At 41.3% G+C, this 25,732-nt stretch overlaps 1 protein-coding gene across 1 annotated transcript; it reads left to right on the forward strand.

The window, feature by feature from the left end:
• Nucleotides 1–7,827: 7,827 nt before the first annotated feature.
• Nucleotides 7,828–25,446, forward strand: MARC1 (mitochondrial amidoxime reducing component 1). Its single transcript, XM_006894543.1, has 7 exons — nucleotides 7,828–7,970; nucleotides 13,944–14,106; nucleotides 15,521–15,661; nucleotides 16,702–16,723; nucleotides 17,808–17,898; nucleotides 17,982–18,053; nucleotides 25,323–25,446. The coding sequence occupies exons 1-7, from the start codon at nucleotides 7,828–7,830 to the stop codon at nucleotides 25,444–25,446; spliced, it is 756 nt and encodes a 251-aa protein (XP_006894605.1).
• Nucleotides 25,447–25,732: the final 286 nt, after the last annotated feature.

Genomic DNA, 25,732 nt, shown 5'->3' on the forward strand with positions numbered 1-25,732 from the left:
TTTTTTTTTTTTTGGAATGCAAATTATTTTATTTATTGGTTTCATTCAGTCACTCATATACATTTCATTTTATAAAAGTAATTATAATTGTACAGTGCTGTTATTTACACTGTCTCATCACAACCACTGTGTACTCTCTCTTTCCCTTAACCTTACTCATATCTTTGCTCCCCCTCCTGTTCTTGACTGTTAGCTCCTCTATAATTGTTTCTGTCTGTGGGTAAACCTTCCTTTATACTGTTTCAACTTTTTTTTTTAACTTTTGTTATGAGACCCTTGTCTGAAATGTCATTGCCAACTATTTCTTTCCAGTCAGTAAATTTCCTTTTCACCCTATTGAAAAAGAATTTTTTTATGTACTCAGGGACCTGGTCTTTAGGTCTCACACATTGATGTTACCCTTTCTTGATTGTGTAGGGGCTCATTTCTTTTAAAACTTTTAATATTTGCTCTAGTTTTTAACTTTGTATCTATACAACCCCATAGCATAAGCTCACTTACATAATTGTGACCTTTTGATCCAGCAAAATGCCATGAAATTCCTCCACATATGTAGCTACAGGAAAACCTACACTACTATGTTCTTCTCTAGAAATATTCTTTTCCTAGAAATGATTGTTTCAGTCCCTCTCATGTCTTAATTTCTCTCTCTTTTTGGGAAGTACCTGCAAAGCAGGTATACTGAGAGAGAAAAAGAAATTGTCCAGATTAACAATAGACTCTTGAATAAAGCCCTGAATTAAAATTAATGGAAAAATATTTAATTAATGTTAATTTGGTGCTTCTTTTATGTTACAACCAAACTAAAATTCATTGTTGTTGAGTTGGAACCAACTCATAGCTGACACCCCCCGCCCCCCGTGGTTTTTTTAGAGTCTATAGATTGCATGGAAGGAGATTGCTCATCTTTCTCCCACAGAGACACTGGTGGATTCAGACCATCAAACAGGCACTGCCTTTGGGTTAACAGCACAGTGCCCTATGGACTAGGTCACAGGACACAAATACACAAAATGTATTTGCATTTGTATGCTCTTCAGCTAAACCCAATGATCTGTAAATAATGCTATTCAGTTGGCATTAATTACCTTTGGGGGAGTTTTGGTGGCATAGCCTGCAAGGAGTTCACTGCTATTCCCAAGACTGGCTGTCTCCAGAAGTTCAAACCCACCAAAGTCTGCTTGGGAGAAACATGGCCCATCTCCTCTCATGCGATTTACAGCCTCCAAAATCCTACAGAATGCTGCAATGAATCAAAACTGACTCAATGGCAGGAAGTGTGAGTTTTGAAGTTGTATTTTGTTTTGTTTTAAATATTGCCAGGCACTGTGTTTCCTTGAGCCTGTATCTTTCTGAGAGATCAATTGTTTTTATCTTCTTGGGGCACACCTTATGACACTGATCCAGCTTCCTGGCACTTTTCATGAAAACATAATTGTTGTTGTTGTGTGCCATCGAGTCAAGAACGACTTACAGAACCCTATGAACAAAAGACCTGAATCTTTTCTATAACTATCATTCTTTCTCAAAGTTTATAGAGTTTCCAGGGGCATGTTGTTCAGGAAGTAAATGCCACTGCTGCTTCCAAATTGGAGAAGTCAAAAGGCTGCTCAGGTTAGTAGCAAGGTATAATCAGGACAGCTTCTGAAATTTGTGCACAGATAGTTCAGTCTTGAACCTTGAGGCATTAGGCTAGTGTTACAAAGCCCTCAGTCCTGTCAATTATGACTCTATCCCTCACTTCTGCCCCAGTTTTTCAAGAAACTTGAGCAAAGGCTCTTAGCTTTGGTTCCATGGAGGGTAAAAGTCCCAAATATGTCTCTAGTCCTCTGACCCAACCACTGTTTCTGTTGTAAGTCTATCTGGCACAAACATCTCTGGCTCCAAAGGGTGTCCACTGCATGATTGTTTCTCCTTTGCTGGTGGTGAAAGTATCCTTTTCTGCTGCTAGTTCTGCTCAGTTAAATGGTGAACCTAGCCAACCTCATTATGGACTGAGGAGACTAACCAATCCCCTTGTGGATAGGCTAACACAACCTATTCATATATTCCTGCTCAGCTACGTGGAAGAGTAAGTTAATGGCCATGGAAGCTATTCTGAACAACAAACTCCTAACATCACAGGATGGCACAGGATAGAGCAAGGTTCAAATTTTTTTTCTCGTTTTTTTTTCTATATTTTATTAATTTTCATAAACATTTACAGAGATTTTGGGTTTCCATTCATTCATTGTTGCACTATTCTCTCTACCCTCCTCCCAGTTTGTTCTTGTCCAAATGCCACAGTGCTTGTCAAAGCCAGTTCTGATTAATCTTCTTTGTCAGTGCGTCCTTTGCCATTCCCTATCACTCCTCCCTGAGAGAGACTTCACCCTGAGTCATAAGGAAAAGGGGATGGCATATTCTCTTAGCTACTTCCTGCTGAAAAGGGACGCTGTGGGTTTCAGGGTGAAGATCTTCTCTCACTACTCTAAAGGGCCCCTTTGGCAGTAGGAAACACATAGACTATTATGGAGATTGATTTTGGAATTTAGATGCACTCTTATTGATTGGGCTTGGCCGTATATGTTCATATCCTTGAAGATGTATCATGGGGGTGTTGCAACCTAGAAGACAAAATTTGACTAACAAGTTATAAGTACATGAGTCCAGAAATTATGGAAAAGTAAAAGAAAAGATTCTTTCATTGTTTTACAAACCCTCCCCCAGGTCCCCTCCACCATGTAGCCCTCGCTCTAGTCTCCTGTGATGACAGAAATACCTAGTTATATATCTCTTTTAAACAGTTTTCTCCCTCCTCTGTTTCACTGCAGTATACATTATTGAACCCATCTTACTCAGTCTCTCCCCAACCCCAAGGACAGTCCCATTCTACAACAGTGGCATCATGTAATATTTGTCCTTTTGTGACTGGGATATTTCACTCAGCATAATGTTCTCCAGAGTCAACCATTTTGAATAATATTGCATGAGGTCCTTGTTTTTTAATGCAGCATAGTATTCCATTGTGCGAATATACCACAGCTTCTCTAGCCATTCGTTTGTTGATGGACACTTAGGTTGTTTCCAACTCCTTGCTATTGTGAACAAAGCTGCAATAAACATGGGTGTGCATATATCTGCTTGGATGTCAGCTATGGTCTCTTCAGGGTATATTCCCAGTAGTGGAATTGCTGGGTCAAATGGTATCTCTATTTGCAACTTTTTGAGAAAGCGCCATACTGCTTTCCACAGGGGTTGCACCATTTTACACTCCCACCAACAGTGAATCAGGGTTCCAGTTTCTCCACAACCTCGCCAGCATTTGTTGCTTGCTGTTCATTTCACCCCAGTCAAAATAGCAAGGTTCAAATTGGCACCTAAAAACAAGACTACTAGAATTTTCAAGGTGATAAGATTTCCACAGTCAATATCCTTGCCAACAGCAGTCAAGAAATTAAAAAAAAAAGTTGCACTGGGAAAGTATGTGATCTGAGACCTCTCCAAGTTACTGAAAAACATTGCTTCGTTTAAAGACCAAGGTACACCCTATTAAAGCCATGGTCTTTTCAATTGTTTACAAAGCTTCTGAGAGTTGTACATCGACTAAAGGTGATAGTAGAAGAATTGATGTCTTTCAAGTGATGGTGTTGGAGCAGAGTCCTGAATATCCCATGGGCTTAAACACACACACACACACACACACACACACACACACCCAACAAAATAACCCCAACCCCAAATCATCCCAAATATATCTTTGAAAAGATGCAGCCAGAGTGCTCCTAAGAGGGAGGGATAAAGAAACTCCATCTCACATGCTTTAGGCATATTGCTAGGAGAGTCTAGTCCCTGGAGAAGGACAACATGCTTTGAAAGGTGGAAAGTAAGTAAAAGAGAGAAAGATCCTGAGTGAGATTGATTGACACAGTGGCTGGAAGTAATAGGCTCAAGTATAACAAAGATGATGAGATTGGCATAGAACGAGGCAGAGTTCAGGCCTGCTATTTAAAGGGTCACTATCAATCATGACTAATATGTGCATCTGATTGAGGCCATGGTCTTTCTGATCACTGCTATGCATCTGAAATCTGGACAATGAGTAGGGATAACAGAAGAAAATTGATGCCTTTGAGCTGTGGGGTTGGAGAAGAGCACTGAGCATCCCAATGGACTGCCAAAAAATTAAATGTCTTGGAGAGGGTGCAGCCAGAGTCCTCTTTGGAGACAAAGATGATGCTTTGCCTCACATACCTTGGACATGTAGCTAGGAGTGACTATTCTTTGGATAAGGACACGATGCTCAGAAAGATAGTTGGCAAAGGAGAGGAAGGTTCTTGACCAAGTGGTTTGACATGGTGACTGCCTCAGTGGGTTCTCATGTGTGAGGAAGTGTGAGGACGGCACAGGATAGAGCAGTGTTCAGATCTCTTTTTCCTAGGGTCGTTATGGGTCGTACTTAACCTAAGAATAGTAACAATATAAGTTATTATGGCATGGACGACATCAAGCAAAAATAGTAAGATTTTAGAGATTGATTGTCAGTCTTATATTCTAAGGTGCCTATGGGAGGATTTGATCTGCCGATTTTTTGTCTTGTTGCCAAGCAATTAACTGCACCATTTATCCATTTGATAACAAAAAATCTACACTATCATTCCTGCTCCTGTATTTAAAGAAATTATTGTGCCTATTTAAATGTTTTAAAGATATCTATGGATCCCTCTTGCAGACTGACGGTATTTTTTTATAAGTATTCATAACGAGACAGAACATCAAGAATGTAGGAGAAAATAGAGGTGAAGCAGAAGGTGAACAGAACACTTCTCAAACAACTAAAGCCAACTGAAGCACCAACCTTAGCTTCCCTATGTCTTGAATATTGTCAAGGAGCAAATCACAAAGAGAATTCAATGCAAATGAAGATAAACACTTTCTATTGAAAACCTGCTTGACTCAGGAGGGAGGGGTCAGCAAATACAATGCAAGAATCCTGTGCTCGCTTAGGCAGCACATATACTAAAATTGGAACGATACAGAGAAGATTAGCATGGCCCCTGCGCAAGGATGACACTCAAACTCGTGAAGTGTTCCATAAAAAAAAGAAAAAGAAAAAGAAAGAATCCTGTAAATGCTTAAGGAATGCCATAGTGCTTCAGGGTGAACTCCAGTTTGTGCCGGGCCTCCCTCACATCGTGAAATAGCATTCAGTTTATTACAGATCTTTAGTATGAAATTTGGCTTCCCATAGATCCCTATTAGATATTTCCTAATTCCTTTGTCCCTCCCTCCACCCACCAAACTCTATGACCCCATGATTTCTCTCCTCACCACCCTCAGATCAATTGTGATTAATTTTATAAGATACAATGCGTGGAAATGATCATAAGAAGTCCAATGTGAATGGGAGAAAAAAATCACTAATAATAATAATAAATTTATAAAAACACAGAACACACATCTGTGAAGTGCAGTAAAGTGAAACTATGCAAATGAAAAAACAGAGTAAATGCATAAATACATGTATACTTAAAACATAAAAATATACTTCGCTCATTTTAAATTGAGCTTAGTTCTATTTTTGTTGTTATTGTTGTTATGTGCCGTGGAGTCGTTTGCGACTCATAGCGACCCTATGCACAACAGCCCTAAACCCTGCTCCATCCTGGGCCAACCGCACTGCCTCTGACACACCCATCCCGATTACCCCAGTCACTTAATCAATCCATCTCATAGTGGGTCTTCCCCTCCTGTGCCGCCACCCTCCCAAGCATGATGTCCCTCTCCAAGGACTCGTCCCTCCTGGCAACATGTCCAAAGTATGTCAGATGAAGCCCCAGAATCCTTGCCTCCAAGGAGTAGCTTGGTTTAATCCTCTCTAAGATGAATCTGTTTGTTTTCCTGGCAGTCCATGGTACATTCAGTACTCTTCTCCAGCACCAGAGCTCAAAGGCATCAACTCTCCTTCTGTCCTCCCTAGTCATTGTCCAACTCTCTGATGCATAACAAGCGATTGCAAAGACCGTGGCCTGTATCAGGTGCACCTTAGTCTCCAGAAAGACACCATTGCTCTTGAGTATTTTAGAGAGGTCCCTAACAGCAGACTTTCCCATTGCAATATCCTTTTTGATTTTCTGACGGCTGGTGCCAAGAGTGTTGACTGTGGAGCCGAGCAAACTGAAGCTGTGAACAATCTCAATCTCTTCACCATCCATCCTGACGCTGCTAATTGGTCCAGTGGTGAGAATCTTTGTCTTCTTGACATTGAGCCTCAGTCCATACTGAAGGCTGCAGTCCTTGACCCTCCGCAGCAAGTGCATGAGGTCCTCCTCAGTTTCAGCAAGCAGGGTTGTGTCATCTGCATAACGCAGATTATTAATAGATCTTCCACCAGTTCTATTTTAATCCAGTAACTAAAATGAATTTTCTGTAAACCATATAGAAAATCCAGTTATATAATATTGTATTTCATCTTCTTTGATAAAATTTAAGTTGTATTGCTATTAGAAGAGAACAAATTATGCTATTATACTTCCTAATCCTGAACAATTTGCATTTGTGAAATAGGCTATATTTACCTACTCTCTATATTCTTGCTTTATAATGTATTTGTTGCTAGATTGTATTAATAAATATCTTTTCATAAAATTAAGGACATTTTATTGATAAAAGCAAGTTGGAGTTGGAGTTGTATTTTTCTAATCTTTCTCTGACAGCCTTTGGTTTAAGCTTTATGAGTTGATTAAAGACTTTGGAAACTTTCCTAGGAGAGTTAAAATTGCTTTTAAATTATCTTTTTGTTAAAGTTAACTATAATTCACTGTTGAAAGTCTCTAGGTTTTCAACCTTTGTGTTGAGGTGTTGGGACTCCTAAATATTTATGGTATGTTTCTTTGGTGATATATTTATTGGTTTTTTGTTTTTATTGTTTGTTTCTTTGTTTGTGTGTTTCCCCTAAACTTACCCTCTTGTCCAGGCTTTCTGCTATTTTTTTTATAAATTTGTTTATGAATGATTTTTAATGCAACATATATTTTTACAGCATATTCTTTCCATTTAATATTTTCCCATTCATTCATAGTAAGTGGCACATTTTCCTCCCTGCTGACCCCTCCCTCCCAGTTCATTTTTCTCTTTGAAGAAAAAAAAATTCATTGTTCTACAACCCCCCCCCAGTTTATAGTCCACTTTAGTATGCATTTCTTTTTCTGTAATCTTGTCATGAAAATAATACCTAATCTTATATTCCGTTTAAACAGTTCTCTCCTTCGTCTGTTTCAATGCAGTAGACGTTATTTATCGCCTCTTTTCTTAGGTTCCCCCAACTTTCAGATTTTTTGATAAAGAGAAAATAATCACATTGTGAGTTTTCTAATCTCTTTGTGTCTATGCTTGTATCTCTCCCCCCTCAATTCATTTTTGTTTTCTTTGTGTTATCTTGATTCCTTCTTCATTGGTTTAGCTTCTTAATTATGAAACATTCCAAAAGGATCAATTTTTAACGAATTTATCTATGTCATAAAGTAGTTAAAAATGTTCTGCAAATATTATATGTCAGATGCTTGCAGGATGACTTAACCCTTTTTGGAGCAGGCTGGTGACTCAGGTTTGCTTTGCCGCTGAACTAATAACCATGAAAGACTCAGGCCAGGAGAGAGACAGAAACAGATGTATGGGTGCGTTCTCTCTCTCTCTCTCTCCCTCCCTCCAGGTTTAAGGGGAGGAAACCAGAGGTGACTGTGTATTTCTGAAGTTCCCACAAGGCCTGGCTGCCTGGTCAGTTGACTTACACAAGTGTTCTATTTTGAAAATGTCAGGTTTTGGCTTGTGATCAATGAAGACGGGAACATGGTTACGGCTAGACAGGAACCTCGCCTGGTTCTGATTTCCCTGACCTGCGACGGTGACTGTCTGACTCTCAGTGCAGCCTACACAAAGGACCTGCTACTGCCCATCAAAACGCCCACTGCAAACCCGGTGCGCAAATGCAGGTAAGGAAGGACAGGCTTTTGCCTGGTGGCTTATTCCCAAAGCACTAACTGTGGAGAAGAGCTGAGAAAACAATCGCTAATGATCATTAACCATCTTTGATAAACACACAGTATGCAGAGTCATCCTCTGCACCATGGAGAAGACCGTAAAGAAGGAAAAATGATAGCGTAGCTTCAGACATTTGTGTTCTTGTGGGGGTGAGTTTTCATCTGGAAAACTGTGTGACGTGCATATCGACGTGTTGCAAGGGGAAAACAATTTATGAGGTAGAAGATTTAACATTACCCAAAATAATTTGGTTCTTGAGAGATAACTCTAAATCTTGGGAATTTCTTGAGTTGGGGTGGGGATGTGCTTTTTAATCTCTGTCTCCAGACCACTCTTGAGGATTTATGCTAAGGGTGGAGCAGTCCTTCCTGGGGAGACCATTCTGTGGTTGTATATCAGGAGGAGGGCAAGAGTTAACCAAACATGCCTATGCAATAAGGCCCCACTCTTGACTACATAATGAAGCCAATAAAGGCACTAGATGCAAGGCTTCCTGGTTGATGAGAGATATCCGTGCAGGTGGGAGTGTGGTGCAACCTTTTACGGGATATGGAAATTGAGCTTTAGGGACTCTCCCAGTCCTTGCCTTATGTGTCTCTTCATTTGCATTCTTTTATGTTTTATTAAAGTTGAATATGTAAGGATAGCGCTTTTCACAAGTTCTATGAATAATTCCAGTGACTCTTAGACCTGAGAGTATAGTTGGAGCGGATAGATTAGAAGGAAAGAGGCCTGGTATGCTCCAGTGTATTAGATAATATGGCTTTCCTGGACACTGGCTTTGCACCTTTCACCCTATGGTCAGACTGAGGAGCTGCTCCATGGGAGAAAGATGGACAATAAACTTCTGTTCAATATACTGCCTATGAAAACCTGCTGAAGGGTTCAGCTATGAGTCGGTTCTAACACAATGTCACATAAACAACAACAAGGAGATTAAATAGCATAGTAATATTGTAAATGAGGCCAATGGCACATTTCAGAAGGGACCATAAAAATCACATCTCTGCACACTCGTGTTATCGCAGCTTTGTTCACAATAGCAAATAATTGGAAACAACTCAAGTGCCCATCAACAAATGAATGGATAGAGAAGTTCTGGTATATTCACTCAATGGAATACTGTGCTGCATTGAAAAACAAAGAACTCATGAAATATTATACAAAACAGGTGACCCTGCAGGACAGTATGCTGAGTGAAATATCTCAGGCTCAAAAGGACAAATATTCCATAGGGCCACTGTTGTAAAACGGGATTGATATCAGGATTGAGGGAAGACTGAGAAAGAGGGGATGAATGATGTATCCTGCATTGAGACAGATGAGGGAAAGAACTGTTTAAAAGGGATATATGATTATGTCATATAAGGGATATATGTCATGACAGGAGTCCAGAACAAAGGCTATACAGTGGAGCGGACTTGGGGGGAGGGATTGTAAAACAATAAGAGAATTTTTCTTTTACTTCTACTTTATTAGTTTTAATGGACATTTACAGAGATTCTGGATTTCCATTCATTCATTGCAGACCTGCATTTTTTAAAAATTGTATTATTTTTACGTGTATCCTCAAATCAGATCTGACTGGTACAGGAGGAGATTGCTCCCTCCTTCTCCAGCAGAGCATCTGGTGGATTTGAACCGCATATCTCTGGGATTGCAGTGCAGCATCTTGCCACTAGGCCACCAGAGCTCCCTTCCTTTTACTTTTAAAAGAGAAGAACAAATTGGGGAGGAGGGAGTGGGTAGGGAGAAAAGTGCAACAATGAATGAATGGAAACCCTAAGTCTCTGTAAACTGTCATTAAAATTAATAAAAAAAGAAAAAATAACATCTCTATCATACTAATATGGGTTTGGTCAGTTTTGTCATCCAGCCAGGCTTAAACTAAACAGCCCAGAGGTGGAAACCAGAGGCCTTACTACCATCTAGAAAGAAGAACCAGTGAATAGAGCCTTTGGGCTTGAGATTCCTGTGAATCTCAAGGGCAAAGAGAAAATATGAGTCAAGATGGTTGCAGTGATAGTAGTGGTAATAGCAGTGATAGGAACAGAGGTGGAGGAGAGAAACTAGTGTGAGATTGAGTGATGGGCTTCTAATCCAGAGAAAGAGAGGGAGAAACAGCAGGCAAACACTGAGTACCTGCTGGTGAAGTAGGTACTTTGGAGAATTTGCCGGGAAAGTGAGGTCTTCTTACCTAAACTGGCCTAGATTAACTGACAAATTCCAAGTGACACATGACTGGCAGAGCTAAAGGAGCTTTGAAACACCTGTGCAGGACAGAGGCCAAGATCATGAAACTGAAGATCAAGAGAGAGGGCTGCCTGTGAGTACTCTGAGAAGAGGCTGTTCTGACTAACATTGTATCCTGCGTGTTCCTAAGCCTGTTACTGCCCTAAAAACCCCTCATAACCATGCATACTGTCTGTGGATTCTGTGATGCCATTGCAATGGATTCTTGAATCTAGAAGAGAGGTAGTGAGGGCCTTAGGAGGGATGGTTTTTGCCAAAATTGTTACAAGTATGTGAAGCATGTCTGACCTCATGCAAATCAGCTTTGTGCTCTTCTTGTTAATGGGGATTTTTACTTCTTATGAAGTCAGTAGAGGTCAGATGTTGCCTGCTCCAAGCCCACTACACTATTTTTACACTGACGATCTCCTCAGACGGCTTAGCATTCTAAAGGCATTACAGGAGAACGCCACATTTGTAGCCAGCATGTAGGAATAAAGACAACCTGGTGGTACAGAGGTTAAAGAACTTGGCTTCTAATGGGTATGTTGTGGGTTGACACCACCTGTTACTTCGTGGAAGAAGGCTGTCTTCTCTGTTTATGTCTGATTGGACATACATTCCATACATTGGAAGTTCTGTGAGACAGTTTTGTTCTGTCCCAGAGAGTCACTATGAGTCAAAATCGACTCAACAGTAGTTTAGCTTGGTTTGGGTTTTATGTTGAAGTAAGAGGTCTTGGGAATTTGGGAATTTTTGACTGGTGGCTATAACTTGTGCAGACCTGGTAGTCTGTGCCCTTTGACCTGTGAACTCTGACTTAGCTCTGGGTGGTGAAGGGTAGAGGAAGAAACAACTCATGTCTGAATTGAAGTGGAAAAAGTGGATTTTGTGCATGAACTTTTCTTCTGTTCATAATTCAACTAAAGAATAAAAGACAAGAATGATGGATATGATTGCAGAAAAATGTCCTAGAAAAGGCATCCTCACAGGACCTTCCCGATTATGCCTGGAGAGACTGAGTATCTTCTGAACCTGAGTTAGGCAGGGGGTTGCACGTGCCCATGTGACCTGTGATATTTCATTCTGATGAAAGGCAGTTCACAACAGAGGATGTTAGTGCCCAGGAGGAGAGGACCAGCCTGCATTCACCTGCTCCCTGTGCATCCTGTGACAGGTGAAGCCGTGATTCAGCCACGAGGACACACATCGCGGTCCTTCCTCAGCATCTGAGAGATGCTAAGAAGACATTATTCTGGAAAGAAGTTGCTTTACTTTGAAGAAATATTGTTTCCTTTGGAGTTTTCATCCCATTGTGGGCAAAGTAAAGTTTTTGCTAATTATCCTCTGGTTACATTTCTATATGTTGATTTAAAAGGCGGGAGGAATATATGATTAGGTATTATTGTCACGACAAGAGTCCAGAGTGAAAGCTGCATAGTGGAGTGGATTGGGGGTGAATGGGGATTGTATTAACAATGAAAGGTTTTTTTTTCTTCTCAAAGAGAAAAGCGAGGGAGGGAGGGAGAGGAGTCAACTAGGAGGAAAATGTGCAAAAATGAATGAATGGAAATCTAAAGTCTCTGTAAACTTTCATTAAAAAAACAGGCAAAGCAAATTTTATATGCAATGTGAATGTTACATGGGAAATATATTAAAAAGTGTCAAAAGTCCAGTTAGCTGAGTAATGTACAAATACCCCCAAAGTTCAGAGTTCAGTGCCAGTATAATTAATATAATGTCTTAGAGTTTGGGCCATTATGATGTTTTAATTGTTTGATAGGTTTTCTTATTTCAAAAGTAATGCATATACATTATTGAGAAAAATGAAAATCAAAGGAGAGTCATTTGAGATAATGGCAATTTATATTTTGGCATATTTTACTTAGTCTGTATCTAATACTTTCAAACCGAATTAAAATAATACCAAAAAAGCCAAGCCTTAAATACTGTTTACTATAAGTTGTTATGCTCAACATTTTTAAATATAGCTTAAAATTTTTCAGATATACTAATTATAACATTTGCATAAGTATTCACCACTGTACCCTAAAATTAATATTTTGGTTTGTGTCAACTTTTTCTAGGCATGAAGAATAACATGATTAATATATTGGCATAGATCTTTGTTCATATGTCTTCTTAACTATTTCCTAACAGAAAAAAATTCTAGCAGTGGTTTTGCTAGTAAAGGAGATATATTTTATAAACTTTGATATGTGTTGCTGATTTATTCTGGAGAACTGTTTTACTGGCTTATGAGCATTATCTGCCTAGTTATGTTCTCAACATGGCATTTAAAAGTTTGTTGTTAATCAGGAGGAAATGATAATATTTTATGGATTTCATTTTTACTTGAAAAAGAGAAAATCTTTTAACGTATTAATCGGTAATTTGTGCATCATGTTTGTTTGCTATGGTTAGTTTTACCTCTGTTTTCTTGGGAAATTGATTTTTTCATATAGTTATTAGTTCATTGGGAATTATGTGGGAGCTATTATTATTTTTCGTGATCCCATCCAGACTTTTTGGTCCCTGTTCTGAAGACTAAACAAGGGTGGGTTTGGAAATTGCAAAATGAGAAGAAGGCTTAGACAGGCTGTGGAGCCCGAGATTCTGACAGCAAAGATCAGAGGAATTCTGGGTTCGGGCTGGCTGCTGGTCTTTGAACAGTTGAAACCTCACACTACACCTTCCTAAATTCTGATGAGTTGCTGCTGCTGGGAGGGGCTGAGTGTCTGTGAAATCACCTTCAAATGTCATGAAGCATACTTGTTCTCACAGCTGAGATTACTACTTGATTTTCTACAAACCATGCAGGCTATTAATGACACAGAGAAGTTAGGCCTTTTATATGGATTATTTAGGCAAACAGCCTACAACTCATAGCTACCCTATGTACAGCAGCCCTAAACTCTGCTTTATCCTGTGCCAAACTCATTGTCTCTGACACTCCTACCCTCTTTACCCCAGTCACTGAATCAATCCATCTCATTGAGGGTCTTCCTCTCCTGCACTGTCCCTCCACCCTCCCAAGCATGATGTCCCTTTGCAAGGACTGGTCCTGCCTTGCAACAAGGTCAAAGTAAGTCAGATGAAGCTTCAGAATCCTTGCCTCCAAGGAGCAGCCTGGTCTCACCGTCTCTAGGACAAACCTGTTTGTTCTCCTAGCAGTCCCTCGTATATTCAATACTCTCCTCCAGCACCACAGCTCAAAGGCATCAATTCTCCTTCTATCATCCCTATTCATTGTTCAAATCTCTGATGCAAAGCAAGTAATGGCAAAGACTATGGCCTGTATCAGGTGCACCTTAGTCTCCAGACTGACATTATTGCTCTACAGTACTTTGGAGAGGTCTCTGACAGCAGACTTTCTCAAAGTAATTAATATTTTAATTTCCTGCCTGATGGTACCAAGAGTGTTGATTGTGGAGCCAAGCAAACTGAAGCTGTTAATAATTTCAATCTCTTCCCTTTCTACCATGATGCTGTCAATTGGCCCAGTGGTGAGAATCTTTGTTTTCCTAATGTTGAGCTTCAATCCAGCTAATCATAGGGATCTCAAAAGTGGAGAAAGGAAGTTTTAACAAGTAAATTAATCACAAAACTATAGCCCTTTGACAGGTGTAGGATATGTTAGTATCCCAAGATTGTCAAAGCCGTGTCTGTGCTTTGTTCCTGCCACCCCACAGAGTGCACAGTCTGGACATTGAGGGAAGGGACTGTGGTGATGCAGCGGCCGAGTGGATAACCAGCTTCCTGAAGACACAGCCCTACCGCCTTGTGCATTTTGAACCTCACATGCAACCAAGAAATTCTCACCAAATAAAGAAGGCATTCCGTCCCAGTGAGAAGGTTAGAGGGGCATTGGTGGGCTTAACCTTTGGTGTACCCTGTGAAGGAAGGCTTCCTCCAAGGGTGGAGCCTTAAGCTCCTTGGTCACAAATGGCATCTCAGTCAGGAACACAGCTCTGCCATTTTCCCAGGTTGTCACTGGGGTAGTTTGGCCTGATCAGTGACTGTAGAACATAAGCAATAGGCCAAATAATCCTTTCCTTGTGTTCCTTTATTGGGGAATTCTCTTGGATTTTTGCCCATGAGCATCTATGTCTGTTATCTTTTATGTGAGGATTTTGGTGTGCTATGGGCTGCTCTGCAGGAGAAGGATGGGAAATTTCCTCCTGTGTGATATACTGCCGCTGGCGGGCCATTTATGGGCACACAACAACCACATGGTTTAAAAACGTCTACATAAACACGTTGTTCACATAGTTGTGTGGGGAGTTCTTGATTACACACACACAGATTATAATTGTGTGTCAGGTTCAACAGCTCAAAACTCAACTCACTGCCATGGAGTCAGTTCCAACCCACAATTGATCCTCCATTGGGTTTCTGAAGCCGTAATTCGTAATATAAAGGGCTACCCATTTCTCTCCCATGGAGCTATTGATGGATTCAAAACAAAGCAACTTGTTACAGACTACACCACCAACGTGTGTGCTGGGCTACAGTTGTGCAAACTGGAATAGTGTTGGACTTAAAATTAATGCCATCCACCCTTAAAGGAATAATGTTTAAGAATTAATAATAAAAGTAGAATTGGCAGCAATGAACACTACCTTTACTATGGTTCATTTTAAAAATTATAGTTAGCCTAGGCACTTAACATTCATTTACAGGTTACATAAAACATAAGTATTCATGGAGTTAGCAAATGTTCTTACCAAACATAGAAGCCTGGTTGACACATTGGTTAGATACTCAGCTGCTGACTGAAAGTCTGGCAGTTCAAAATCACCAGAGGCTTCTCGGGAGAATGATGTGGTAGCATTCTGCTTTTATGAAGATCACAGCCTTGGAAGTTCTGTGGGACAAGTCTACTCTATGCTATAGGGTTGCTAAGTTAGAATCAACTTAGCAGCCAAGGACTGGGCCTTTGGTTTTTTATAAAATACAATGAGGTCATTCAGTCCAAGTATTTTATAAAGAATTTGAGCAAACAAAGACTTGAAAGATGATACGGTTTCCACCAGAGCATATACCTAGTATTCCGAGACCACTGCCTCTTTACTCCAGCACGCAGATCCCATGATTTGTAAGACTGTGAAAGGTTTCTGAGCCACTGTGGCATTCTACAACAAAGAACCAGAGAAATATTGAGAAAGGTGCTGTGTGGGTGTGTGTCTTGTGTTACCAAATACGAGATACACGCCACCTCTGAGAAGCTTGCTTGTAACACTTTCCATAACCATTCCTGTCTCCTCAGATTGCTTATCCTGATGCCAGCCCGTACCTGATTCTTTCTGAGGCATCCTTGGCAGATCTTAACTCCAGACTGGAGAAGAAAGTTAAAGCCACCAACTTCAGGCCCAATATTGTGATTTCAGGATGTGGTGTGTATGAGGAGGTAATTGTGGGCCTTTGGGACCCTGGTGTTCTTGTGAGAGTTAGCTCTGGCTCATGGGATCAGTATATAACAGAAGGAGGCATTGCCTGGTCCCATGAGCTCATTGCTGCAGTTATTGTGTCAGTCCATTTCATTAAGAGTATCTCAGGTTTTCACTGATCCTCCCTTTACGCAACATGATATCCTCCTTATTGATTGATTGGTTTTTAATGGTGATGTGTCCAAAACTGCAAAAGTCAAAGTCTCTTCATCTTTAATTCTAATAAACATTATGGTTGTATTTAAGACTGATTCACTTGTCCTTTTACCTTGTATGCCTGTGACTCATTCCTCTGAAGTTAACATCGCACACAGGAATGATCTAGAAATACTTCTCGTTGTTGTTTGTTGTTATGTGCCATTGAGTCACCTGCGACTCTTAGAGACCCTATGTACAACAGCCGTAAAGCCTGCTCTATCCTGTGCCAATCTTATTGTCTCTGACACACCTAGCCCCATTACCCCAGTGACTGAATCAGTCCATCTCATCGAGGGTCTTCCACTCCTATGCTGTCCCTCCACCCTCCCAAGCATGATGTCCCTCTGCAAGGACTGGTTCCTTCTTGCAACATGTCTAAAATATGTCAGATGAAGCTCCAGAATCCTTGCCTCCAAGGAGCAGCCTGGTCTCACCCTCTCCAGGATGAATCTATTTGTTTTCCTAGCAGTCCATGGTACCCTCAGTTCTCTTCTCCAGCACCACAGCTCAAAGGCATCAATTCTCCTTCTATCCTTCCTAGTCATTGTCCAAGTCTCTGATGCACAGCAAGTGATTACAAAGACCATGGCCCGTATCAGGTGCACCTTAGTCTCCAGACTGACATCATTGCAATAAGTCTTTTAATTTCCTGGCTGCTAGTGCCAACAGTGTTGATTGTGGAGCCAATTTGCTAATGAAAACAAACTCTCATTCTTTCCCTTTGTGCCTTTGAAGTCCCTGTGTGGTTCTTAGGGTTAAGGGCTTGCTGTGAATGAAAAGCTTAGGAGGCCTGGTTCCCTAGATTTCCTCCCCTCCTTCAGGGTGCTGTGGAAGAAAGACCTGGCTGGCAATCTCCTTCCAAAAAAAGAAGTCCAAACAAGCAAACACAAACAGACCACAGTTTTGCTCTGACTCATGGGCTCATCTTGAGTCAGAATATAAGCTACTTGACAGCTTTTCAAAATTCTGTAATTTTGGGGTATGTGTTTGCACACACACTGCTCTCTCATAAGGAAATGCACAGTATAGATTGTAGCTGTTCCAGCTATTTTCCCTTCAGCTTCACAGACTGTCTTGTTAAAATGATTTAAAAATAAATCTTACCGTACTTTTACCAGTAATGTGCTCTCCCTCTCTCTCTCTCTCATTGTCACCCAGCTGATTCTAATTCATAGTTGACCCTTCAGTGGGTTTCCAAGGTTGTAAATCGTACAGGAAGAGGTTGTCCATCTCTCTCTTTCACCAGAGGAGTGCCTGGTAGGTCCAAACCTCTACAGAAGCTCGGATGTTGAGTTGGCAGTGTGACTTCCTATGGACCAAGCCACCAGTGTCACTGTCAAAGTTCCAAGCCTGGGAACTTGTGAACAACAAAGTACAGGGCAGGCTTGTTCAACATAACCAGTTACAACAAGTAATAAAAACCCTAAGCAAATTGATCAATGAACACATTTATCAAATATTGTCTAGGATTTGATTCTATTCAGAAACTCTAATGGTGCCATGGTTAAGGGCTTGGCTGCTGACTAACAGGTTAGTGATTCAAATCCACCAACTCTCTGAACCCATCAGCTGCCCCGTGGGAGAAAGATGTAAGAGTCTGATTCTATAAAGATCATAGTCTTAGGGAGCTCTGGTGGCCTAGTGGCAAGAAGCTGCACTGCAATCCCAGAGTACACAGTTTGAATCCACCAGATGCTCTGCTGGAGAAGGAGGGACAATCTCCTCCTGTACCAGTCAGATCCGGTTTGATAGTACACACAGAAGATAATAAAACTTAAAAAAAAAAATCATAGTCCTGAAAATCCCATGAGGCAGGGGTGCACTGTCCTATATATAGGGTCACTATAAGTTGGAAGTGACTCAATGGTGGTGGCTTAATGGACCATGTCTCTACAGGTGCCTAGAAAGCTCATGTGATTCTGTACTTTGTCCCCCAGGACTCATGGAAGGATCTTCGTATTGGTGACGTGGAACTGAAAAGGGTGATAGCTTGTACCAGGTAAAATGCTTCCGTCCCTGCCAGGGTGAAGGGCAGGCAGAAATCAGGCCTGCAACCTTGCATGATGCTCTGTGTATGTCTAGGTGTCTTTTAACTACTGTGGACCCGGATACTGGCATCATGAGCAGAAAGGAGCCACTGGAAACACTGAAGAGGTAAGACGGGCGGGTGGGAGCTCACTCTTGTATTGACATGCCTAGTGCAGCGGCAACCCAGTGAAATGAGGAAGCTGGGAAAATACCACACACTTACCACCTTGAAGCTGCTATTGTTATCAAGTGGCATCTTAGCAGTTCTTCACACAGCGATCCTATATCATAATGAAACTCTGCTGACTCCTGGCCATCCTCACAATCAAGGGTATGCTGACCCATTGTTACAGCCAATTTGTCAACCTTTTTGAGGCTCTTTCTTTTTTCTCTAAGGCAACTCCAGGTGTACTTGAACCTCCAACCTTTCCATTAACAGCCATAACATCCATAACATACATTAGCTGTTTGCACCACCCAGGAACTGAGTGTATCCACCACATTTTGTTTCATTTACTCATCTGTTGCCCATACCTGGGCTGTCCCTCCCCTTTGACTATTGGGAACGATGTGACACGAGTATACTGTAAAACATCTCACTTCCTTGTCCACCGGGCCATCCTCTGCTCCCCTGCCCCACCCCACCCCACTTCATGGCCCTTGTAAAGCTTACTTATTGTCTGGCATCCTTTCCCTCAGGTTCTAGAAAGTTTGCATAATGGGCTGCTCAAAGCTTCCTTGTGTTCAAGCCAAGTCTCTGAGATTTTAGGCCTGCCTTCATTTGGGTGCCTGTGTTTATGGAAGGGGAATAATTGACCCTCAAGCCCAAGTGAGGGCAGGGGGCAGGTAGTGGGGCACCATTACCCCTCCCCTGATCTTCTGCAGGCTCGATGCAGCCGACAATCTGGCTCTAATTGCTTCTAATGCCCAGCAGACAGTGCAACCAGCTGAGGTATCTTCTCCTCTCTCACTGAGATTTAAACTGCCAGAGGTGCTGTAATTTATGTCCTCCCCAGGACAGGTGGCCATAAATCGGGCAGAGAAAGCCCAGCCCCTCCCATAAATCATGGGAAACACAGCAAACAGTGGTTTCAGCAACACCCTTGCTGATCTGTGCCTCTGTGATCCATCTTCTGTCTGCTTATGGTGCCCGAGGCTGCTGTTGCTTCTGGAATTCAAATGCTCAGCAATAAGATCTCACCACCCGCTCCTCCTAACTGATGTCAGTCTCCCACAGCGCAGCCTGACAAGGGGAAGAAAAGCATTGCTGAGCATCTGCTCAATATGAAGGAAGACACAATAGACTCATTGCAACAAGGCTTCCGGTGGCATTGAAGACCCTGTGGAGCACACATGAGATGGCCATGAGTCAGAACTGACTCCTTGGCAACTATTCATGTATATGTATATGTATATACGTATACATATATGTATATACATGGAGCTCTGGTGGTGCAGGGCATTCCAAGTAAGGCCGCTAACCAAAAGATTGGTGCTTTGTGTTCACCAGGTGCTCCATGGGAGAAATAGGATAGACTTCTGGAGAAATATGGCAGAGCTGCTGGGGAGCTCTGGCAGTGTGGTTTTGAGAGGATTGTGCTGTGAACTCAAAGGCTGTGCTTCTCTGCTGGTTCAAATCCACTAGCACCAATCTCCTTTTTTGTGATTACAGTCTCAGAAAACCTGCTCAAAGGTCAGCTGTGAGTCAGTTGCCACTTAATGGCAATTAGTTTATCTTTTTTCATTTTTTTTCCTCATGAAGATTTATTTATAGTCTCAGCAACCCAGTAGAAGGTTGCCATAAATCAGAATCAATTTGATTGAATCTACTGGTTTGGTTTTGGTTGTCATACATGTTTGCTTATTTAAAAACATATAAATATCCACGTGCTATGCAAATACAACTCAATGGCACTTAACAATAACAATGACAACATAGAGTTATGTTGGCCTAGTGGACAGAAAGTTATGCTACCAAGCCCAAGGAGGGTGATTTTAATCTGTGGCCCACAGGCCTTGTTTAAATTGTTTTTTGACAACTATTCTTCCAAGAGGTATAGCACTAGTCTATCCATTTGCTGTACAGAGGTAACTCCTGGTTGCTGTGATGCTAAATACTGTGACACTGACGTGTCAAATGCAACAATGGTTACCTATGGTGGACAGTGTTTGGTGGAGCTTCCCAAGTAAAGCAAGCTTGGAAGCAGGAGTGGCATCCACTCCCAAAAAGGCCTGCCTCTGGAAACTCTATGAACAGTGCTCAAGTCTTTCATTCATAGGGTCGCTGTGAGTCGTCTATGACTCGATGGCACTTAACAACAACAACATGTAAATGCATAGCATTCCTTCCCCAGCTAATGAGAGCTAGTGACCCCAGGCTACAGAGCTTTGCAGCAATAAGAAGTCACAAGTCGTAAAAGCAGTTGATCTGAGCCTGGGCACAAAGAAGATATATGCGCACTCATGTTTACTGCAGCATCATTCACAATGACAAAGAGGAGAAAGCCCAAGTGCCTCTCAACAAACGAATGGATAGAGAAACTGGTACATCCACACGATGGAATAATGTGCAGCCTTGAAAACCAAATAACACAACATGGATGAGTCTGGAAAACATTATGCTGAGTGAAATATCTAGGTCACAAAGGGACAAAAATTGCCCAAGACAACTGTCATAACAATAGAATGGATCCAGGGAGGGGCAGAGTAGGAAAAGAATAGATAATGAACCCTGCACTGGAATAGATAAAAGGAAGGAAGGACAATCAGAAGTGAATTGACAATTACACAATTGTGTATGATAATTAACAACCTAGAATAAGACAAAGATTACAAACCAACCGAATGAGAGGGGTGAGGCAGGAAAATGAGTATGAGTAAAGTAATGAAAACTAATTTCATTGTAAACTTTCACTAAAATTACAATTAAAAAAATAAAAATCACAATGGGGAAAAAGTAGTGGATCTGCTCTTGATCTTAAAGAGGCTACCCTTTCATAGTCACAGTATGAAAGGGTAGCCTCTTTAATCAATGGTCTGGTATTGCATGGTATCAAGAAATAAAAACATCCTCTGGAGAGAAACCTGATTAGTAGAAGATTCCTCATTTGTTTACTTGTTCATTCATTTGTTCACATGTTTTATTTTGGTGGCTCCAGTGAAACAGCCTGTGTGGATAAAGCAGCCAGTGGCCAGACAGAGTGGGTAATGCAGGAAAAAAGGTCCAGAAGGGAGGGTCTAGATTCACTATCTGCTTTCTCGTTAGCAGTTTCTGGTTTGGAGCACAGAATTAGAATCCCGTTGTTGCTACGTTTTTGCTTTTAAAGCACAATGAAGTGCAAGTAATGCCCACTATGAATTTTTTTTTTGTGTGTGTATAAAAGATGTTACAGCTTTGTGGTAGTGTATGTGAGGAATGCCTCTTGTTCATCTGGTATGACCTGAAATTTTTCAGTGACACTTCTTTTTGGTACAGTGACTCTGCTGTGTATTCCCTCCATCTTCTTTTGATATTCCTGAATCATTCAACACATTGCCTGTTGGTTTTGTTGTTGTTTTGTGCCGTCAAGCTGAAACCGACTCATAGCTGACCCTCTGGCAGATTTTCAGAGGCAGTTTAATTGCACAGGAAGAGATTCCCAATCCTTCTCCCATGAACAGCTAGCAGATTTGAACTGACTGCTTTTGGGGTTACAACACAGCTTCTTGCCACTAGGCCTCCAGAGTGCCCTTCAATATTGCAACTCGAGGCTTAAATTTGTTTTTCAGTTCTTTCAGCTTAAGAAATGAAGTTCTTCCCTTTTTATTCAATGGTAATCAGTGGTAATGAAGGAAGAAATTGAAGCTGCACTGAAGGCAAGGCCCCAGGAATCGATGGGATACCAATTGACATGTTTCAACTCCTGAGAGTATGCTAGAAAATTTGGAGGACAGCTGTCTCACAGATTGGCTGGAAGAGAACCATAATTGGTCCCATTCCCAAGGAAGGTAATTCAACAGAATGTGAAAACTATCAAACAATGTCATTAATATCACATGCAAGCAAAATGCTGCTGAAGATCATTAAAAAATGGCTAGACTAGTACATGGGTAGGGAACTGCCAGAAATTCAAGCAGGATTTAGAAGAGCCCATTGGCATCAAGATATCATTGCTGATGTCAGATGGATCCTGGCTGAAAGTAAAGAATACTGGGGGGGGGGGAATCTACTTATATTTTATGACTATGCAAAAGCATTTGCTTGTGTGGATTATAACAAAATATGTGTAACATTGAGAAGAATGGGAATCCCAGAGCACTTAATTGTGAGCATGTGAAACTTATACCTAAACTGAGAGACTGTTGTGTAATCAGAGCAAGGGAACACTACATGATTTAAAATTAAAAAAGAAGTATGTAAAACTGTATTCTTCTCCATACCTATTCAATCTGTATGCTGAGCAAATTATTCTAGACATTGGACTCTATGAGGAAGACTGTGACCCCAAGATTAGAGGAAGATTAATCAATAATCTAAGTTGTGCAGATGACACAATCTTGTTTCCTGAAAGTGAGGACTTGAAACACTTGTTGCAGAAGAACAAAGAATAAAGCCTTCAATATGGAGTGCATCTCAACGTCAAGAAAACAAAAATTCTTTCCACTGGACTGACAAGCAGCATCATGATAGATGGAGAAAAGACTAAAGTTGTCAATGATTTAATTTTACTCGGATCCACAATCAACATCCTTGGTACTGTTGCATTGTTGTTTGTTGTTGTGTCCTGTAGAGTTGGAATTGACTCATAGCTGATGCTCCTACATGTTTTCAGAGGCAGTAATTGCATGGGAGGAGATTGCCCATCCTTCTCCTATAGAGCAGCTAGTGGCCTTGAACAGTGTACCTTGGGGATCGGAGCATAGCTTCTTGCCACTAGGCCACCACAGCTCCCTTCCTTGGTGCTAGCAGCCAGGAAATCAGAATTGCACTGGGAAAATCTTCAATCTGAGACCTCTACAAATTCTTGAGAAGCAATGATATCAGTTTGAGGACTAAGGTGTACCTGATTCAGGCCATGGTCTTTTCAATCACTCGCTATGCATCTGAGAGTTGGACATTTAATAAGGATGACAGAAAAAGAATTGATGACTTTGAGCTGTGGTCTTGGGAAAGAGTACTGAATAACCCCATGGACTGCCAAAAGAATAAACAGATATGTCTAGAAAAAGTGCAATCAAAGTGCTGTTTGGAGGCAAAGATGATAAAGCTTCATCTCACATACTTTGGACACATTGCTAGCAGAGACTATTCTATGGTGAGGGACATCATTCTTGGGAAAGGTGGAGAGTCAGTGAAAGAGAGACCTTCAACCAGATAGCAACAGGCTATGGGATACACAGTGACTGGGTTCTGGTGTGTCAGAAAGTGTGAGGATGGCACCAGATAGGAAAGGCTTTAGATACGTTGTTCATAGGGTCACTATGGGTCATACTCAACTCAATGGCACATATCAATAATAACAATAAAGTGAGAAACTGAAGTGGAACTTACTTCTGGAGGATGTTGCGTCTTGTGCTGTTCCCATATATTTGTGCATGTGCATTCTTGCTAAGGGCTTCACACCTGCCTAACAATATATGTGCACTATCTGCACAAAAGTGTTTGGTCCCCACACTTTCATCTTATTAAACATTTGTGTTACCAGTGATCTAGGACCCAATACAGATGTGAACATTTCAGGGGTTGAGATGGAGAGCTTGCTCTCCGAGGACTCCCAGTCTTCAGAATAGATAAGACATGCATCCTAACTCCAGGACAAGATATGAATGCTGAGGAGGGGGGAATGATGTCTGGGATTCCTTCCTGGGAGATGTGGTTTCTGAGGTGTTTCCTATGCTTTGCCTGAGGTGTTTCCTATGCTTTGCATGTGTTGTCAGCAAGTGTCAGTCTTTGGAAAAAGACTCATCATGGGAAAAGCAGAGGGTCAGTGAAAGAGAGGAAGACCCTTAACTAGATGGACTGACAGAATGACTGCAACAATGGACATAATCATGGTGGAGTATGAGGGGATGTCACAGGATTTCGATGTGTTGTTTGTAGAGTCAGTATAAATTGACAGCACAGGTGGCCCGATGGTAAAAATCTGCACTGCAATTCCAAAAGCATGTGGTTCGAATCCACCAGCTAGCTGCTCTGCAAAAGGATGGGCACTCTCCTTGTGTGCTATTACTACCTCTGAAAACCCACTAGAAGGTCACCTATGAGTCGGTCTAGACTTGATGGTAAACAACAATAACTACTACTAACTAGTAGCTAACTTTAGGGAAATAGAGAGTTTGAATACGTACAGAACTGGAGGAGGAACAGCCCGCTGACACCACAGAGCCAGTCAAATGCAAAACAAGCTGCGAGAACATTGAGGCAAGTAGTGGAGTGCTGCATACGTTCATCCAAGGAGCAGAGGGTGACAGGTTTGAAAGAGCAGGCTGGGGCAGGTAGAGAGCCTTACACACAGGCTGAAGAGTCGGAGTGTTATTCTTTAGGCACTAGGGAGCCATTGGAAACTTCTGAGTCTGTGGTTTATAAGATCAGAACACAAGAAAGCAACAGAATCGAGTATTAACACTGAATTGAAAGAGGGAAAGAATGAAGAAAAGGGACTAATTAGGAAGTTCTAATAGTCTAAATTGGGAGTACTGGGCTCTGGTAGTCTACTGGTAAGAAGCTGTGCTCGCAACCCAAAGTCACACAGTTCAAATCCACCTGCTGTCCCAGGCGAGAAAGATGGACAGTCTCCTCCTGTGGGATTTACTGCTTCAGAAAACCCACTGGAAGGTCAGTTATGAGTCAGTTTAATGGCTCCTAAAACCAATAGTCTGAGGAGCCTTCAAATAAAATTTGACAGTGGAGTTGGGGAAAACCAAGCAAATGAAAAATATATACAAAGAGAACTTTAGGATTTACTTCCGATTTAGTCTTGAAAAGTGAGAGCTATGATATAAAAGATGACTCTAGAACTCCACACTTGAGGGACTGGTAGAAGGGTCATGATAGAAATGGAGAAACCAGATGGAAAGATGAGAGAAAGGGAGAGAAAGGAAGTATGAACAAGCATATTAAGCACTTAGTAGATCTCTGGGTGATACAAACAGTTTGCCTTGGGCTATTCATTGAAAAGGTTGGCAGTTCAAACCATTTAGCTGTGCCACAGAAGAAAGACCCAACAATATTGCATTAATATATAATGTAACAATGGAAACTCTGTGGTGCTCAGTTCTCTTGTGCTTTGATGGGAATAGTTCTTTATGGGTGAGCAATATGGCGGCCCTATGTGAGACGACTGCTCACCTCAGCCAAGGAGGGTTTGAATAGTCAATCTGTTAGGTTGTAACTCGCTGTCTTCTCTCTCGTTGCAGTTACCGCCTGTGTGATCCTTCTGAAAAAAATCTGTATGGACAATTACCACTTTTTGGACAGTATTTTGTCCTGGAAAAGCCAGGCATAATCAAAGTGGGAGACCCTGTGTACTTGCTGGGCTAGTGATGAACCTGTAGTTCTCGGAAAATCAGATGCCCCAAGAAAAAGTCCTTTAAAATGACTACACCTGGAGCTCAGTATTTTGGAACTGACGGCTCTGAATTTTCTTTATAGCTATGATTTCAAACTGTTTTCTTTCATAGCCTTCCATGTGTCTTCATGTTTTCAGCATTCCAGTGCAGAAAGCAAAAATCACAGTATTACCAACTTAGTAGAACTTCAGGAAGTCACTAAATCCTAAGATGGTCTTCTGAAAAAGATCCCTGTTTAATTATGATTGTGGAATAAT

Source organism: Elephantulus edwardii, unplaced genomic scaffold (genome assembly GCF_000299155.1).
Source record: "Elephantulus edwardii isolate Elephantulus edwardi_28Jun2011 unplaced genomic scaffold, EleEdw1.0 scaffold00146, whole genome shotgun sequence".
Classification (NCBI taxonomy): Eukaryota; Metazoa; Chordata; class Mammalia; order Macroscelidea; family Macroscelididae; genus Elephantulus; species Elephantulus edwardii.